The sequence below is a fragment of the Nylanderia fulva genome, unplaced genomic scaffold (assembly GCF_048542155.1).
Source record: "Nylanderia fulva isolate GAGA-0341 unplaced genomic scaffold, ASM4854215v1 Scaffold14, whole genome shotgun sequence".
Taxonomy (NCBI): domain Eukaryota; kingdom Metazoa; phylum Arthropoda; class Insecta; order Hymenoptera; family Formicidae; genus Nylanderia; species Nylanderia fulva.
The window spans coordinates 227119-246251 of record NW_028189622.1 but is presented as its reverse complement, the minus strand read 5'-3'; the positions used below and the strand labels follow the sequence as shown (position 1 = coordinate 246251).

The 19133-nt window shown below is 30.0% G+C and overlaps 2 protein-coding genes across 2 annotated transcripts; one reads left to right on the top strand and one right to left on the bottom strand.

The window, feature by feature from the left end:
• Nucleotides 1-8049: 8049 nt before the first annotated feature.
• On the bottom strand, nt 8050-9602 carry LOC114943173 (uncharacterized). The gene is made up of 2 exons (XM_029318755.2): nt 9143-9602; nt 8050-8621 (listed from the first exon to the last, which is right to left on the bottom strand). Exons 1-2 carry the CDS (start codon nt 9152-9154, stop codon nt 8199-8201), a joined length of 435 nt encoding a protein of 144 aa, XP_029174588.2. The 5' UTR covers nt 9155-9602; the 3' UTR covers nt 8050-8198.
• A 4962-nt stretch (nt 9603-14564) lies between these two features.
• Nucleotides 14565-17970, top strand: LOC114943174 (uncharacterized). Its single transcript, XM_029318757.2, has 2 exons — nt 14565-14615; nt 17506-17970. The coding sequence occupies exons 1-2, from the start codon at nt 14598-14600 to the stop codon at nt 17800-17802; spliced, it is 315 nt and encodes a 104-aa protein (XP_029174590.1). The 5' UTR covers nt 14565-14597; the 3' UTR covers nt 17803-17970.
• Nucleotides 17971-19133: the final 1163 nt, after the last annotated feature.

The following is a 19133-nucleotide window of genomic DNA, read 5'->3' as shown; positions in this document are numbered from 1 at the left end:
AAATCGCAATTTTAAACATACTCTTATTAGATTTTTTAAACAAGTCTTGATTTTTTAAGCAGATTCAAAATTGATAATTTAATATCTCTAATTTTCCTATTTTATTTATCAAAATTTATATTAAATATCGAATATTTGCAATAAAAATATAAAGTATCTACGTGCTTGATTCGTGAATAAAATTCAAAGGCGACATGTCAAAATGTTGAAAAACTGACGTTTCCGTAGTTTTTATCTTTTTTCGCACATCGATAGGTAAATGAGGCAACAAGCTTGGAGGAAACAGAAAAAGAATCAGATTTGTGTAATTACACCCGATAAATTAATATAAATTATTACAAAAACGAAACAATATATTGCGTGTTAATTAACGCGTTTAATGTTCCAGACCACTGACGTTAGAATACCCATATGTCTCATTAAATATATAATTATACAATTAAAAAAATTTAAACAGAACGAGGGAATTTAATTAAACGCAAGAATATTAAAAAATTGTATTTATTTTATTATTCGATATCTAGTGTTTGCTGTTATCTAATAAAATGATACAGATGATTATCTAGATGAAACTTTGGCATCATCTTATCTTTGTATCATAAAAAATGTATCATCTATATCTGCATTTTAGATTAAAAAAAAGTATTATCTTTACTAAATAATCTAAAATAATTTTCAGATAATTTTGGTTTAGAAGCATAGCGCATAAAAATACTTAAATAGTAGAATTAAGCAGTAAGCGATAAAAATTTACTAGAAATATGAATACATATATTAAGAGTTTAACTAGGCTCTGTAATATATAAATATAAATTTAACATATATAAGATAGGCAATAAGAGCCAAATCGCGGATGACAGTGCGTTATTCTAAACGAAACTAAATTTTTTCGTTAGAATTAAATACCTGTGCACAAAGCACCAAATTTTTACTTGGACACGGCCAAGATATAAAATTGGAATAATCTCTACAAGAGATTTTTAATTCCATGTATCCCCTATTCCCCCTAAAGAAATAAAGTGCGAGAGAAAAATATAGATCCGAAAGTCGCAGAATCGGGAATCGAACCCGAGACCTTTCGCTTGCCGGGCGACTGCTCTTCCAACTTACTTTCGGATCTATATTTTTCTCTCGCACTTTATTTCTTTAGGGGGAATAGGGGATACATGGAATTAAAAATCTCTTGTAGAGATTATTCCAATTTTATATCTTGGCCGTGTCCAAGTAAAAATTTGATGCTTTGTGCACAGGTATTTAATTCTAACGAAAAAATTTAGTTTCGTTTAGAATAACGCACTGTCATCCGCGATTTGGCTCTTATTGCCTATCTTATATATGTTAAATTTATATTTATATATTACAGAGCCTAGTTAAACTCTTAATTTATACACGCTGGCTTAAAGGCGTTTATTTACCAACATTAATATATATAACAGAGAAAAGTATAGAATCGAAAGGATCTGAATAGCTCAGTTGGAAGAGCAGTCGCCCGGCAAGCGAAAGGTCTCGGGTTCGATTCCCGATTCTGCGACTTTCGGATCTATATTTTTCTCTCGCACTTTATTTCTTTAGGGGGAATAGGGGATACATGGAATTAAAAATCTCTTGTAGAGATTATTCCAATTTTATATCTTGGCCGTGTCCAAGTAAAAATTTGGTGCTTTGTGCACAGGTATTTAATTCTAACGAAAAAATTTAGTTTCGTTTAGAATAACGCACTGTCATCCGCGATTTGGCTCTTATTGCCTATCTTATATATGTTAAATTTATATTAATACATATATTTTTATATCTCTTTTATAATTTACATTTTTTTATAACTATGTGTATACATAAGCAGTCTTAAAAATTATTATCTAGGAAATTATCTGAATGAATCGTCATATAATTTAATCTTTTATCTGTCTAGATATATTTAAATAACAAAATCAGCTTTATCTTATCTGACAATGAGCTGAATTTACCTATTTTTATCTCGGCTTTATCTATAGCTAATTTAAAAATCATCTAAACATGATAAAAGCTTATAAATAAAAATATGATTATATTTTATATCCTTTTTATAATTTACATTTTTTATAACTGTGTTTAGGCATAAGAGGTCTTCAATTCTTTTTTACCTTTTTCAAAAAGCAAGAATTAATTTAAAAAATATAACGAAAGGCTAAAATTATGATTTAACAAAAGAAAAGAATCAAAAATTCTTAATTAAAAATATTATCTGGAAGCTATAGCTAATTTTGAAAATCATCTAAGCGCAACACTGCACATATACAATTTTTATTCAGGCTTTATTTGAGCCAAAACGTAAAATCGGCGCAGTTTATTATTCGGCATGCTAACGATTGTATAGAGAGAGAATGAAAGAGAGGGACTTTGATCGATATATCTCGAGCGATTAAATAAAGCGGCGTTCCGTAGAATATCTCGGCGAACTTGAACTTGAGAAAAAACACGCGGGCGTCCCACCTTGAAGTTCCTTCTCCGATGAGAGATCCGGTTGACTGAGAGCGAGCGAGAAGGAAAGGGAAGAAACAGGATCGGCCGTATGTCGAGAAAATTATACCGGAGCGTGTACATACACGGACAATCTCTCTCTCTCTCTCTCTCTCTCTCTCTCTCTCTCTCTCTCTCTCTCTCTCTCGTCGACGGACGAGTTCTCTCCCTATTCGCGCGGTTTGCTTTTATTTCCTTGATTACGCCGTGACGTAAATCGCCCGGGGCGCGCTCTCCTGTATTAAGCAAATTAAACTCGTATCACGATACGCATATATATATATATATATATATATATTCCTTCTAAGAACTTATTTCGAGAGATCCTAAGAGGGTTCAGGGAGAATAATCGAATTGCGCAATTATCCTAGTGGACGTTATTTTCAGAGAGAGAGAGAGATGTTCCGACAAAATTTCTGCATAATTCTCAACAACATTACAATTAATTTCTAACACATGCAAATAAGCATATATCAAGCTTTTATTCGCTCCGGATAATGTAGAAACGCGCTTTATTGTTACTCGCGATAATATATATATTTATATTGTGAGGAATCGATTTATGTAAAAAAAATAGGATAGTTCCATTTAAAAAATTAGATTGACCTTGAAATTACCTTAAAAAATTATCTTTGTTAAAAAAATTCAAGATTATCAACTATAACAATTTCGATTGATTTATCTCAAGTAGCAAACTGACGTCATTATTTCGTTATACGTCACTTTGACGGCTAATGACGTCCTTCAACGTTAAAATAAAGTATGCCTGCTACCTGGGATGTTTTTCTACAATGTCTTGAGGTATTTATAGTGTGCAAAACACTCTGTGGGACACCCTGTGTATATACATATATTATATTGGAATATGCTATTAAACTTATCAAGAGACACGGTAGTGTCTCGCGACCAGTTAAGGGCGTAGCGGAGAAACCGTGTATCTTAACGCGAGTCGGACATTTGAGTCTTTATAATATTTCGAATCCTCAATAATGGCTGAAGCAATCGAGTTTATACTAGACTTAATCGATAGATTGAGTTCGAATTATATAATAAAAGTGTCTTTATTTCTGCTCTACGTGATTTGTAAGCAGAGATATATAAATGCAAAGTCGAAATATGAAATATTTCTATTAAGAAACGTCCCCGTCATCATTATCATCATCATTATCATCATCATTATCATCATCATTATCATCATCGACCACGCATACATAGTAGTATCGTGCTACACGTATTCACACGTATACAACACATGCGCACACATATATCACACGTACACAACACATGCAAGATGCATGTAGTGGTAATTTTGTCCATCTCGCACGTTTTACAACAGATGGCGATAGTGGCGCTCCGCCATATCGGCAGCGTGCGGGGTTATGTTGGCTAACTCTCGCTCTCTCTCTCTCTCTTCTCTCTCCTGCTCTCTCTCTCTCTCTCTCTCTCTCTCTCTACTCTCGTCTCCTCTCTCTCCTCTCTCTCTGCTCTCTCTCTCCCTCTCTTCCTCTCTCTCATTCTCTCTCTCTCTCTCTCTTCCCCTCCCCGGCTACGCGCACTCTCTCATCTCTCTCTCGTCTCCCCTTCCTCTCCTCTCTCTCTCCCTCTCTCCCTCTCTCTCTCTCTCTCTCTCTCTCTCTCTTTCTCACACACACACGCACACACACACAACTCTCTCATTCTCACTCACTCACTCACTGTTCGTCTTGTGTACTTATTTAGTACATTCATGATCGGCAGCGTGCGGGGTTATGTTGGCTAACTCTCTCTCTCTCTCTCTCTCTCTCTCTCTCTCTCTCTCTCTCTCTCTCTCTCTCTCTCTCTTTCTCACACACACATATATCTAATTAATAATGAATTTCTAATTATATTAAACATATCAAAATAAAGACATACATGTATTTATCAAATGAATAAAATTATTGAATACAGACTTAAAAAATTTATTGAACATAAACTTAAAAAATTAATTAATTAAACATATTCCAAATTTAGAAAAAATAAACTTTATTTATATATGCAACAGCTTTTTAAACTAAATTTTTAAATTCTATTTTATATTAGACAATTATCTCAATCAACATCTACGTCCACATTAGCTGCACTGCAGACTACCTCTACAGCCACATTATCTGCTCCGCAGATATAGCGTTATGCCAATACGATACATTACATGTACTTACTTACTTGCCTTTACTGTACCAACTCTTGTTCTTTCCACGTAATCATGTTTTTACAGTTATCGTTTGCTGTATATCTTCCAGCAAACTTTATTTCGTGTGAAGTGTATTTAATTAATTAAATCTCTGCGAAAGATTGAGAAGATGAAGGGATAATTCAAACTATGAAGACATGGTTACATGGAAAAGACAAGAGTTGATACAATAATAAAGACATACATGTATTTGTATCCTGCTGGCATAAGGTTATAGAAGTTGATTGAGATTGAAAAATAATAATGAAAATAATAAAAAAAATAAAGACACATGTATTTGTATCGTGCTGGCATAAAGTTATAAAAGTTGATTGAGATTGAAAAATAATAATAAAAATAATTAAAAAAAGGAAATATTCAATCATCATTTAAAAGCATATTTGAAATCTGTAGAATAAACAGTTTTTGCAAAAAATGTGGAGCATTAGAGCTCTAGTAAGTCTAAAAATAAATGTAAACATCAATTAAGGGGTTAGGCCACTGTAGAGCGCCCAAAAAAGGCCTATTTTTGATAATTTTTTACTATAAAACAAAAACAGTGATAGAAAATCCTTTTTAAGTACTTAATCTTACATACTTCGAAATATATAAAAAAAATTTTTTTGCATTTTTTTTTTACAAAATGGCGGTGACAGAGCTCTGCAACGATGACCACTCGTTTCGGACAGTGCCTTACGGGCGACCTACTAGCTGCTCCAATTTTTGCTGTAGAACAAAAAACCAAATTTTTTTTAATTCTTTATATCATTAGCTAGCGAACTACGTACGGAAATTAAAAAATAATTGTTTTTGTAAAAATGACACAAGTTTGAAGAAAAAGTTTCATTTTTTGACGAAAAATTTTGCACAAAATTGTTTGTAAAAAAAAAGTTTACAACGGAACGTAAAATCCGTACGTAGTTCGCTGACAAATGTATCTTAGAAGCTACAGTTTAAATTTGAAGTAAATCGGTCAAGATTTGTGGGAGTTATGAGGTCGCCCAGTTTGAAAAAAGTGATTTCGAGAAAAACGCGTTTAAAGTTTTATGTAACTTCCAAAAATGACACTTAGGAATTTGTTTCCGTTATAAAACCTTTTTTTTCTTATTTCTAAGATCTTAAAGCATCATTTAAGCAAAAAAAAAAAAAAACGATTTTTTGAAATTTCTACAGTGGCCTAACCCCTTAATAATAACTGATGTTATATATATATTATATATATAAACCAATTTGTTGCAATATTCACTATAAAAGGTTGTAAGGGTAAGATGGCTAAAAGTGAATAATTTAAAAGATAGTTAACATAATTTTACATAAACTGAAATATTTCATAGAATAAAATATTTGTAATATTTCGAAGTTTATGTAAGATTATGTAAAAATTATACCTTTACAACTTTTTATAGTAAATATTGCGAGGAATCGATTTATATGAGAAAAATTAAGGTAATTCTATTTTGAAAATATAAGTGACCTTTAAATAACCTTGAAAATCGCCGTTTAGGAAAAAGTCTGTGTCAACTTTTTCTTTTTCGAAATCCTGCAACTTTTATCTAAATTTAATAGAAAATGTATAAAAAATGCTCGACATTAGTACACACACACACACACACACACACATATGGGTAAATTTATATAAATAGGGTGCTTTAGGAGGAATGATCAGGATTCTAGGATATGATTGTACACATCATTTTAAGCAAAGAAATTTAGATAAACATGTTTAATAATTGTTCTATTCCGGTCATAAAAATATACAAAAATGAATGATATAATCTCTAAAAACTCACCTTTAAAAAAAGGTAAAAAAAGGCGACCAGTTAAGGGCACGCCATTAACAAAAATTATCCATTGCAAACCCATGTAGAATCCTATCCTATTGCAAACCCATGTAGAATCCTATAAAAAATTAATCATTGCAAATCCATGTAGAATCCTAGGCAAAATTAACCATTGCAAACTCATGTAGAATTGTATTAAAAATGATCCATTGCAAACTTATGTAGAATCCTACATTGCAAACCCATGTACAATAGAATTGTATGAAAAATTATCGATTATAAATTCATGTACAATCGTAACAAAAGTAATGAAATAAAAAAAAAATTGCGCCAAGTGAAAGTAGAAACTTGTACCAGTGGAAAATTCAAGTTGCAGACATATATAGAGTCGTATAATGAATCAGTAAAAATTTAAATTTGCAAATGTAGAATCGTACCATAAAAAAACTTATCTTTTAAAAAAAAAGATAAACAAGATGCCAAGTCCATGCGCCATGTAAAAAAGAAATAAAAAAATTTTAGTTAAAAAAACTGGGAGCGCTGCTAAATAATATTCTAACAATATTAAAATTAAATTGTTACTTTTAAACTCATTACAGTTAAAATATGTTTTGTGTTTAAATTAATTAATGTTACTTTAAGGTGCATTGTAATTTTGAAACTTAGCAGCGCGCCCAGTTTTTTTAACTAAAATTTTTTTATTCCTTTTTTACATGGCGCATGGACTTGGCATCTTGTTTATCTTTTTTTTTAAAAGATAAGTTTTTTTATGGTACGATTCTACATTTGCAAATTTAAATTTTTACTGATTCATTATACGACTCTATATATGTCTGCAACTTGAATTTTCCACTGGTACAAGTTTCTACTTTCACTTGGCGCAATTTTTTTTTTATTTCATTACTTTTGTTACGATTGTACATGAATTTATAATCGATAATTTTTCATACAATTCTATTGTACATGGGTTTGCAATGTAGGATTCTACATAAGTTTGCAATGGATCATTTTTAATACAATTCTACATGAGTTTGCAATGGTTAATTTTGCCTAGGATTCTACATGGGTTTGCAATGATTAATTTTTTATAGGATTCTACATGGGTTTGCAATAGGATAGGATTCTACATGGATTTGCAATGGATAATTTTTGTTAATGGCGTGCCCTTAACTGGTCGCCTTTTTTTACCTTTTTTTAAAGGTGAGTTTTTAGAGATTATCGTATTTACATTAATATAAAGTATATAATGGTTGATTAAATAAAAATGGAATTTATAAAACATCAGGCGTAGCTTATTATCCCTAAATTATATGGAAACTGTCTCAAATCATTCAAATATCCTTGGCAACTAAACAAAAAACTTTATTCTCGTTCACAAGTGTAATAGTAAAGTAAATAATAGTAATAATTCAATATAAGATATGCGATGATATAAATAAATTAATAAAAATATATATCCTTTGTTTTAACAGAGATTTTGCTCGCAACGAGAAGAAAGAAGATCCAAACGGAAGTCCGTCGAAGGACAGGACACGGACAGGTAAGGATAAGTAAAGAAAATACCATGATTGAGGTGAAAAAAATTGGAAACTTTTATTGCAATTATCTAGAGCATTACACAAACTTAATATCGTCACGATGAAAAGGCTTGAGCGACGCTTGAACCGTCAAAATCCATCTATTCGTTATTCTGGAGAGATCCAAGTCCGGTCGATTCGTGAACAAACAAATTATACTATGACGGGCGCCGAGTAGGCGGAATAAGCGGCAGGAGCAACGGCATGGGTGCCATAACCCGCTAAGGAGGCTGCAGCGTAAGGTGCAGCTACATAGGGTGGAGCTGCATAGGGTGCAGCTACATAGGGTGCAGCTGCATAGGGTGCAGCTACATAGGGTGCAGCTGCATATGGTGCAGCTACATAGGGTGCAGCTGCCAAGGGTGCAGCTGCCAAGGGTGCAGCTGCTAAGGGTGCAGCTGCCAAGGGTGCAGCTGCCAAGGGTGCAGCTGCCAAGGTGTTGTAGTTCCTGGCGATCACTTGGCTGCTACTGGCTGTCACAATTGGTGCTGGCACTGCTGCGACTGCTGGTGCAGCCAGAACTGCACCCGGTTTGGGTGCAGCGCAAACAGCGGCAAAAATGGCGGCGAAGATGCACTGCAAGAAGCAATCGAGTTTGAGTTTACATTTATATTCCATGTAACCGATGGTCAGCAAGATAAGATAGCAAGCATCTTATCTTGCCGACCATCATTCAACGTTAAAATGACGTCAATTGGCTACTTGGACCATCTTTGGTTAGTAGAAGCCAACAAAACTATTAAGAAGAGACTTTGTATATTAACTGAAGATATGAAGCACATCATCAAGAAGTTTTGCTTTGTTCAATGAGAGAACGTCCTTTGGATCGAACAAACTACTTGGGTAACTTATTAGTGCCTGTGATAAATGGTACCAGACACGTTCTCTCGTTGAATGAAGTATAATAAAGCATTTGTCAATAATTCTATCTATTTCCTATATTTATTAGCTTGTTGCAATTAAAAATATATAGAATGATAATAGTAAAATAATATTTTCTAATTCTAATTTCGCGATCATTTAATGGCAATCAATCTTCATCACCAATCTGTATAGATTGTCAACAATTAGTAAATGATATGAAAAAAGACACTCACCAGCTTGAACATGTTTACGATTGAAGGGATATAGAGCTATTGGAGCGAGGAAAGAACTCGAAGAATCTGCTTTGCGAATCAAAAGCCAAAAGCCTTTATACCACTGTTGTTCGACCCCCAACTACCGCTTTATCAAGGTCGATGTCTCCTGGTTAGCGAATACTATGCGCGAAACACGCCTCTCTTTCTTTCTTTCTTTCTTGGCACTCTTCCGAATCCGGGCACGACGAGCATTGTCAAGTAGTGACTTTCCTTTCGAAGCCCAGGTTTTCGTCATCGATTTGCAACAATTTAACCTTCAATTAAATGGCTAGAGTTACGTAGTGGACGTTACGTCTATACCTTAGTTCGCCAATGTCTTCTTTTCCAAAAACACATGAATTCCTTCAGCCTCTTTTCTTCATCTTTTTCATGCCTTGTGCATCTCAAGAGTATCCGGATAATTTTATCTGTCTCTGAAGAAGGATTTTTCTCTCAATATCTTTTCTTTGTATATTTATTTTATTTTATTTTAAAATGTATATATCCCAGCACACACATCCCGAAGACGTTCAGAGAACATCCTGAGAATGTTCGAATGTCTTCTAGATATCCTCTGAATATCCTGTGAATATTGGATATGTTGCGCTGTTAGGGATGTACATATATATACAGGATGCAACTGAAGATATGAAGCACATCATCAAATTCTGCGACCAATTTGGAAACCCCATTTGGGTCACCATTTTTTACATGTTTCCAATTTTTGCCATCTTGTATCTTTGCAACTAAGCCTTATATTAAAATTTTATTAAAGTAAACTTTACCTGAAATTAACTAAAAAATATTGTAGTTTTATTAATATATGTTAATTTTATAAAGTTTAATTTGTGAGAAATTCTTTTTTTCAATTATTGATAATTTGAAAATTATTGGTGTTTCTCCAAATTGGTCAGAGAATTTGATGTACTCATTATATGTTTATTTAGTTACACTCTGTATAATATAAGAATATAATAATAGAAAAGTCCTATTTAATGAGATCGAAATTAATAGAGCGGAACGTCTATGAAATCCAAGGAGTCCATGGGACCATATACTCTGCTAATTTCCTCTAATATGGGAACAGAACTAATTCTGTCAATTGTTACCTAATACAGTATGTTGGTCAACACTGGACGCGTTTCGCGTAATCATTTTTCCTGTTGCGTCACACACATACAAACATATACATGTTGTATATTGTTGTGCGTAGATACGCAGAATTGCGCAACCGCCTGCAACCGTATGCTCATTTACATAATTTCGATCGGGCGGATATCTGGTATTGACGCAGGTGATCTACATATTTCCTATAAAATCCGGCGCATCGCTCGATCAAGGTCATCACGATAAAAAATGTAAGATAAAAAATCAATTATTAAAATGAAAATTCTCGAAATCTTTACTATCAAGATCCATCATGATTTTTTATTTCGAGAGGTTTGGCCATTTTTATCATTAACGTCACACATCATTTAAAAAATTGTGTTGTGCTTAGATCATTTTAAAATTAGCTAGATCAAGATGAGATCTTTATATATCCAAATAAAAGGTAAGATTATATGGCAATTCATCTAGGTAACTCATAGATAATTTTTAAAACCGTTTATATAAACATAGTTATAAAAAAATGTTAATTATAACAGAAATATAAAAATACATTACTATTTTTATTTATAAATTTTTCTCGCTTAAATTCTATTAATTAAGTATTTTTATGTGCTCTATGACTCTAAATTAAATTAGCTGAACATTATTCTAGATAATCTCGTGAATTACATGATTTTAGGGAATAATAATAATAATAATAATAATAATAATAATAATAATAATAATAATAATAATAATAATATTAACAAGGAAATTAAATTGAGATAGCTTGTAAAGTGTAATCTGAAGATATGATCTTTGAAGAAGAATAGAAAAATTTTCGATAGATAGAATCCGAAATATTTCGCGTCAAGTTGTCATCGCGAAGTCCGGTCGCGACTTTAGCACTGACATTTCTAGGTCACACGCTCTGATACCCCGAGAGGTATGCGGCCGACAATTTACGTAATGTAGCTTCTTCAGCAGGTAAATCACGTAGCCGAGGAAAGTGCGTCGAATATCGTAGCCGAAGAAGAAACGAAACGAAAGCGATATCGAAGGAATCATCGAATCCACAAGTTCCTGTTTCTTGATAAACATGTACCTATCGGTATTATAATTTCCGGCTTTAGATAATTTAAAAATTAGCTAGATATAAAGATGAGACAAAATTATGTAAATTTTTTTTGGATAAGATGAAAATGATTTTCATTTATCTAGATAAAAGACATCTCGATAAAAGAGTTATATCTAGATAAAAGATAAAAATCTATATCTACAATAGATAAAAGATAATATTATATGTATAGCGGCTCATCTAGATAATTTCCAGATAATGCTATTTTTAAGACCGCTTATGTAAACACAGTTAAGAAAAAATATAAATTATAAAAGAGATGTAAAAATATATTAATACTTTTATGTGTTATAACTTTAAACCAAATTATCTGAACATTATTCTAGGTAAGTAAGTTTAGTAAATATAATACTTTTTTCATCTAACAATGCAGATGTAGATAATACATATATTTTTATCAGGATAGGGTAAGTTAATGACTTTTTAAATTAACAATAAGTTAAAGTTAGTTGCTTATAAAATTAATTTAGTTAAGTTAAAAGTTGCATAAACAAAAAATTAACTCGGTTAAAGTTAAATTAAGATTAAATTAACTGAAGTTAAATCAAAGATTAAAAAATATTATTTATATTATATTAGAATTTTGTTTGTTAATTCTTTTAAAACTTATAACAAAGTAATTTTGATTTTTATATAGAAATATATTTTTTTGTAATTATAATTGAGTATAAATATTATATAATATTTTAATATTCTAATTTAAAAAAATAATACGTTTATAACTTACAAAAAATAATAATGGTATTCAAAGACTGAAAAAATTTACATAGAAAAAAAGTAAATAAGTTTAAGATCAAAAATAACTAGTTGAACTTAAAAATCAATACATTTTAAATTAACTATAAGCTAAGTTAAAGTTATTAACTTTTAATTAATTAACTAGTTATTACTCGCCCTGATTTTTATTATCTATATAGAGATAAGATGACGCCAAAAAAATTTATCTAGATGATCATCTATATAATTTTATTTAGATAACAGCAAACACTATAGATAATACATATATTTTTATTATTTATATAAAGATAAGAGATGGCGCCAAAATTTCATCTAGAAAATTTCCTTTAAATAATAGCAAACACTGATACCTACACGCACCCCGATGAGAGAGGGCCTTCACTTTGAATGTACCCGGATCAAGAACGAGAGTCCAGCTGCGGTAGCTGCTGGAAACTCGAATTCCCACCCGACCACATCCGCCAGCGACCTTGAAGGTGTATCCTGCTTCTTGACGGCAAAAACAAATCCCGGCAATCGTTTTGCATAAAGTCGATGGGTTCGAGGGCACCAGTAGAGCATTGATCCCGGTCGTTCTATCCCTTCGACTTCCTCACAAAGGAATGTACCACAAAGATGATGATGATGATGATGATGATAATGGCGGACAAAGAGGGAATTGTACATTATAGTATAGCCTCTCGAAGCCCTGGAACAACATAATGTATTCCATGAGAAGTATTTTGAGAGGAAACAATGATAGGTAGAAGACTGAAGATAGAGATTCAGAGATTTGGAGGAGTCATTGAATATTGTTTTTCTTTTTAATAGGATTATGAAAGCGACAAGGTGAGGATAGCACGATTGCATCACGTGGACTAGACTTACGTTAGCGATTTATACGTGTCGTAGGTTCTGTCTGAGCGGAATAATTAATTATTCGGATTTTTCGTACATTTGTTATTTACAGGGTTGGGTAATAGCTGTAGTTAATTAGTTAAAAATTAAAAAGTTGATAACATTTAACTTAGCTTAGTTAATTTAAAATGTATTAATGTTTAACTTTGAGATAAAATTATACGTGTCTTTTCTTACAGAATGTAGCTCAAAAATAGAAATAATTTTATATGACATTTTTAATTTTATTAATTTTATTAATTTCTGTTTTTGCTAGCCTTATATAATTCTCACGACGAAAATTAAATACGAGAAAGATACGTCACATAACGGTAAAAGAACTAATAATTTAGTTAAAAAATATTTACAAAATAATTACTATAAATATTTATCTTTACATACCATAAATATTATATGAAACATTTAATCTATGTTTTAATAATATGTTCAATAAAGATTTTTATAAAACATTTTTAAAATATTTATATAATATTTGAAAAATATATATATTCATAAATATTTATGAATCTTTATCATAAATATTGTGTGCTGTCTTAACGTGTGGGTTTTAACTTATTGTTAGCTTAGTTCATTTAAAATGTATTAATTTTTAACTTCGAGATAAATTATACGTCTCTTTTCTTGTACCTGTGCAACGGAGATTTTTTATATCGCAACTAAAAAAAAAAATTGCACATCAAAAAATATATTAAAATGAAAGGACCGCTTCAAGGATCAAATTCTTATTATTCTAATAGTTGATTAATTTAAGGTGCGATCTACATCAAAATTTTTATCGAAAATTCGATATACTTCTCATATAACAGGGTTGGGTAATAACTAGTTAATTAATTAAAAGTTAAAAAATAATCAAAAGTTAATATAACTTTTAATTTAATTTAGTTAATTTAAAAAGTATGAATTTTTAATTTAAACTTGTTTTTTATAAGTTAGAAACGTATTATTTTTAAATTAAAGTATTATTTATGTTCCTTTGTCATCAATTACCAAAAAATATTTCTATATAAAAATCAAAATTTCCTTGTTATTTGTTATTATAAATTTTAAAAGAATTAACAAACAAAATTTTAATTTAATATAAATAATGTTTTTAAAAATTAACTTTTTATTTAACTTCAATTAATTTATTCTTAACTTGAGTTAATTTTTTGTTCAAAGAACTCGTAACTTAACTAAATTAATTTTATAAGCAACTAACTTTAACTTACCTTAATTTTAAAAAATCAGTAACTTACTCAACCCTCGTTATTTGTTGTATTTTCTATACATAATCTACTCATGAATCATGTATCACGGACGAATTTCGGATCGAAGCCTGCAATCTAAGTGACTCGAGCGATGACGAAAATTTAACTCGATCTAAAAACGAAGCGAGAGAGAGAGAAAGAGTGGCGTAGTATTAAATTATTCCGGATACGCCCCCGCGAAATTGTACAACAAATAGTAGTCATAGAGTGGGAGGAGTGAATTCTCTGTTCCCGTAAGGGGACGGTATATAAAAGACACCGAAGTAATCGAGATAGTAACATCGCAGTGTTTTCGCAGCGAGGACAATCAGCTATCTCCGTCAAAATGATGATCAAAATCTTCGTAAGTTTTTTTTTCGTAAATTATTTCAAGTACGAATAAATAAGAGTAAATAATATATACATTTGTTTGCCAGTTTTATTAATATATAAATTAATTTTGTACTCAATTTTGTGACAAGATATGTACATTTTTTAGCAATATTTATTCACATTTTATATAATAATAAATATATATATTTATACATATATTTTTTTAAATATTTAAATATATATATTTATTTAAAAAATGTATAATAATATATATACGGTGAGGAAAAAGGATGGAAACGCAGTTAAATATTTCGAAAATGAAGCGTTTTACAGAAAATGTTCGAGACAAAAGTTGTACGGTTTAAAAGGTTTCTTTACTAGCCTTATCAGTTCGACCTTGAGTGGCGTTCCTCAAAGTCATTTAAAAATCAGCTTGATTTTTTAAGTGAAACTACTCTAAATGTCTTATGTGAATAGATTTCTTGTAAGATTCTGTAGAAAATATTATAAGGGTAAAACTGATAAAGCTAATAAATAAGATCGACCTTTTTAAATCCTACTTTTATCTCAAACATTTTCTATAAATTGCTTTACCTTTGAGATATTTGACCGTTTCCAGATTTTTTCCTTATCCTATATATTTAAAACATATATAAATAAATATATATATATATATATATATATATATATATATATATGAAAATTACCAAACAACCCGTTTTAATGGCAGATTCTATTTGAAAACGATTTTTCCTCAGAAAATGTTGAAGTTTTTTCCCAAACTAATTTTTGTGAAAATAAAATATTAACAAACCCACATTTTTTAAAAAGATACATGATGACAAACATTATACTATTGATCAGGATTGAGTAATTTAATGATTTCTTAAAACAATAAGTTATATTAAAGTTAGTTACTTATAAAATTAATTTAGTTAAGTTATGAGTTGTATGAGCCAAAAATTAACTCAGTTAAAGTTAAGTTAGGATTAAATTAATTAAAGTTATATCAAAAGCTAATTTTTAAAAATATTATTTATATTAAATTAGAATTTTGTTTGTTAATTCTTTTAAAATTTTTAATAACAAATAACAAAGAAATTTTGATTTTTATATAGAAATATATTTTTTGGTAATTACAATTGATGACAAAGGAATATAAAGTTAATAACACTTTAATTTAAAAATAATACGTTTCTAACTTATAAAAAACAAGTTGAAATTAAAAATTAATACTTTTTAAACTAACTAAATTAAGTTAAAAGTTATTAACTTTTGATTATTTTTTAACTTTTAATTAATTAACTAGTTATATGAGAAGTATATCGTATTATCGATAGAAATTTTGATGTAGATCGCACCTTAAATTAATCAACGATTAGAATAATAAGAATTTGATCCTTGAAGCGGTCCTTTAATTTTAATATATTTTTTGATTTGCAATTTTTATTTTTTAGTTACGATATAAAAAATCTCTGTTGCACAGGTACAAGAAAAGACACGTATAATTTATCTCGAAGTTAAAAATTAATACATTTTAAATGAACTAAGCTAAGTTAAAACCCACACGTTAAGACAGCACACAATATTTATGATAAAGATTCATAAATATTTATGAATATATATATTTTTCAAATATTATATAAATATTTTGAAAATGTTTTATAAAAACCTTTATTGAACATATTATTAAAACATAGATTAAATGTTTCATATAATATTTATGGTATATGTAAAGATAAATATTTATAGTAATTATTTTGTAAATATTTTTTAACTAAATTATTAGTTCTTTTATTTACCGTTATATAACGTATCTTTCTCGTATGTAATTTTCGTCGTGAGAATTATATAAGGCTGGCAAAAACGGAAATTAATAAAATTAATAATGTCATAAAATTATTTTTATTTTTGAGCTACATTCTGCAACAGAATGTCTTTTAACAAATAAATTTACGTACATATATCAACGTGTACGTAAATTTATTTGTTAATCTACTGTGTTGCCTAAGTATATTTAGTGTATATTATAATTTTATATTCTATTTTAAAATATAAATGTCTAATGAGTTACTTATAAACATTTTTACACATTTTTAATTTTTTATAAATAACTAGTAGAGTTCGAAAAACACAAAAACATCTAATCCACTAAATTTTAGATTAGACTATATCATTCGATTGCTTTGACAGAAAAATCGTTGATTATGTCTTTTTAATTCATGATTTCTTACTGGGTATTTATTAGTAGTAGGAAGAGCGGGTGAGAATTTATAAGTCCCTAAAAAGATCACCTAGATCTAAAAGTTCCTTTGCGACCCCGCTGTGCTTGAGGATTATCCCTGTAAACCCAATCCGGCGTTTTTCGCCAGATTGCACAGATTGTTTATCCTTTTTGATTATACAAGCTCATCTGGTTCCATGAATGTGGACTCTAGATGTTTATATCTATTCCTACTGGGATATCTGGGTGGACTCGAACCTGCGTTCCACCTTATTCTTCGCCTCAGGCGAGTTTCGGTGACGCAGCGTGCACGGCCACCCGCCGCCCATGGGTATTTATTAAAGAAAATATAAATTTTAAAAAATCAGTATCATAATGATTTCATAAATATATTTATAATATGTGCCATAATATTTATCGTAAATATCTTCTGATTTATGATAAATATTTATGATCTATTGAATCTAAGACTCCAATAACATTTATAAAATATTTATGATAAAATATTAAAATAATGATTATAAATATTCTATAAATATATTATAAATATTATGTGCTGTCTGGGAAGTTATGAACTTTTTGACATTTTTTTACTTTTAACTAATTAACAACTATATCAAGTTTTCAATTTTGAAACCGCAATTTTAATCGAACAATGAAACTTGACAACTCGAAAATATTTTCATTTCACATGAAGACCGTCGTCGGCGCTCTGCTCGTGGCCGCCTGCAACGCGGGAGTGGTGCCGGCCGCGATTCCGGCAGCGGTGCCAGCGGCTCTGACAGTTGGGACTTACGCCAGCAGTTACAACGCACACGCGATCAACCACGCAATAGCCTCCCCTTATCTGGCGGCCGCCCCGTTGACATATTCCGCGTACTCCGCACTTCCGGCCGCGTACTCCGCACTTTCGGCCGCGTACTCCGCACTTCCGGCCGCATACTCCGCACTTCCGGCCGCGTATTCCGCCCCGATCATCGCCGGAAGACGCTGAAGAGACTCGTCTGAGGATAACAACCTGACCGAACCATGACACCTCGAGAGATCGTCCGATCTGTCAAATATTGCTACAACATTGATTTTTCTCTTCTCGTCGTTGATTCTTTTTTACATTGTATATGTAAAAATAAGTCACAGTGATAATACAATACTTTTGATTCGATATGTCGATTATTGATTTTTTTATATCCGTATATACTATCCCCTTTTGACCCTCTGTACGAATCTTGTAGGATTCTTTCAATTAAGCTCATGTCAGATTAATTTTGTCATTGACTAATTATTTGCAAAATGATCGACTGAATTTTTCAGATTTTTCTCATAAAATTCTATTGTTCATTATCATTATTTATATATTTTATTCGAAATTTCGCTTCTTTTTCATGTAAAATTTTATAACAAAAATAAATTTTTTTTTTTAATTTTTATTCTTAAATTCTAATTGTACTATAATATTATTATATATTAAAATTTTATATTTTTTTATTCAAAATTTTGTTGTTTTCGACAAATCCAAAGCTCTTCTATGAGATTTTTTAAAATTAAAAAAACCGCAGTTTGCTTATAAAAAAGTTTAAGCGAAATAAAATGAGAAAGCATTCCCAATTTGCATATTTTTTTATTATATGACAGGGTTGGGTAAATATTAATAATTTTTTAAAACTAAATTAAGTTGAAGTCAGTTGCTTGTAAAATTAATTTAGTTGAGTTAAAAGTTGCATGAACAAAAAATTACTTCAGTTAAAGTTAAAATTAAATTAACTGGTTGATTTTTAAAAACATTTATTTATATTAAATTAGAATTGTTTGTTAATTCTTTAAAAATTTATAACAAATAACGAAATTTTGATTTTTACCTAGAAATATATTTTTTGGTAATTAATTGATGACAAATAAACATAAAAATTAATAATACTTTAATTTAAAAATAATACATTTATAACTTATAAAAAAAAACAATAATGGTATTTCAGAGATACAAAAAACTTGGGAAAAAAGTTATCAAAAATAACTAGTTAAAGTTAAAAACTAATACTTTTTAAATTAACTAAGTTAAAAGTTATGAACTCTTTTTAACTTTTTAAGTAATTAGTTCCTAATCCTGTCATATGATAAGTATATAAATTCGATAGAAATTTTGATATTGATCGCACCTTAAATTAATTAACGATTAGAATAATAATTGAAATTTGATCCTTGAAGTAGTCTTTTAATTCTGACGGTATATTTTCTGACGTGCAATTTTCATCTTTTTTTTAGTTGCATTATAAAAAATCTTCATACAAGAAAAGACACGTATAATTCGTCACGTATCTAGAAATCTAT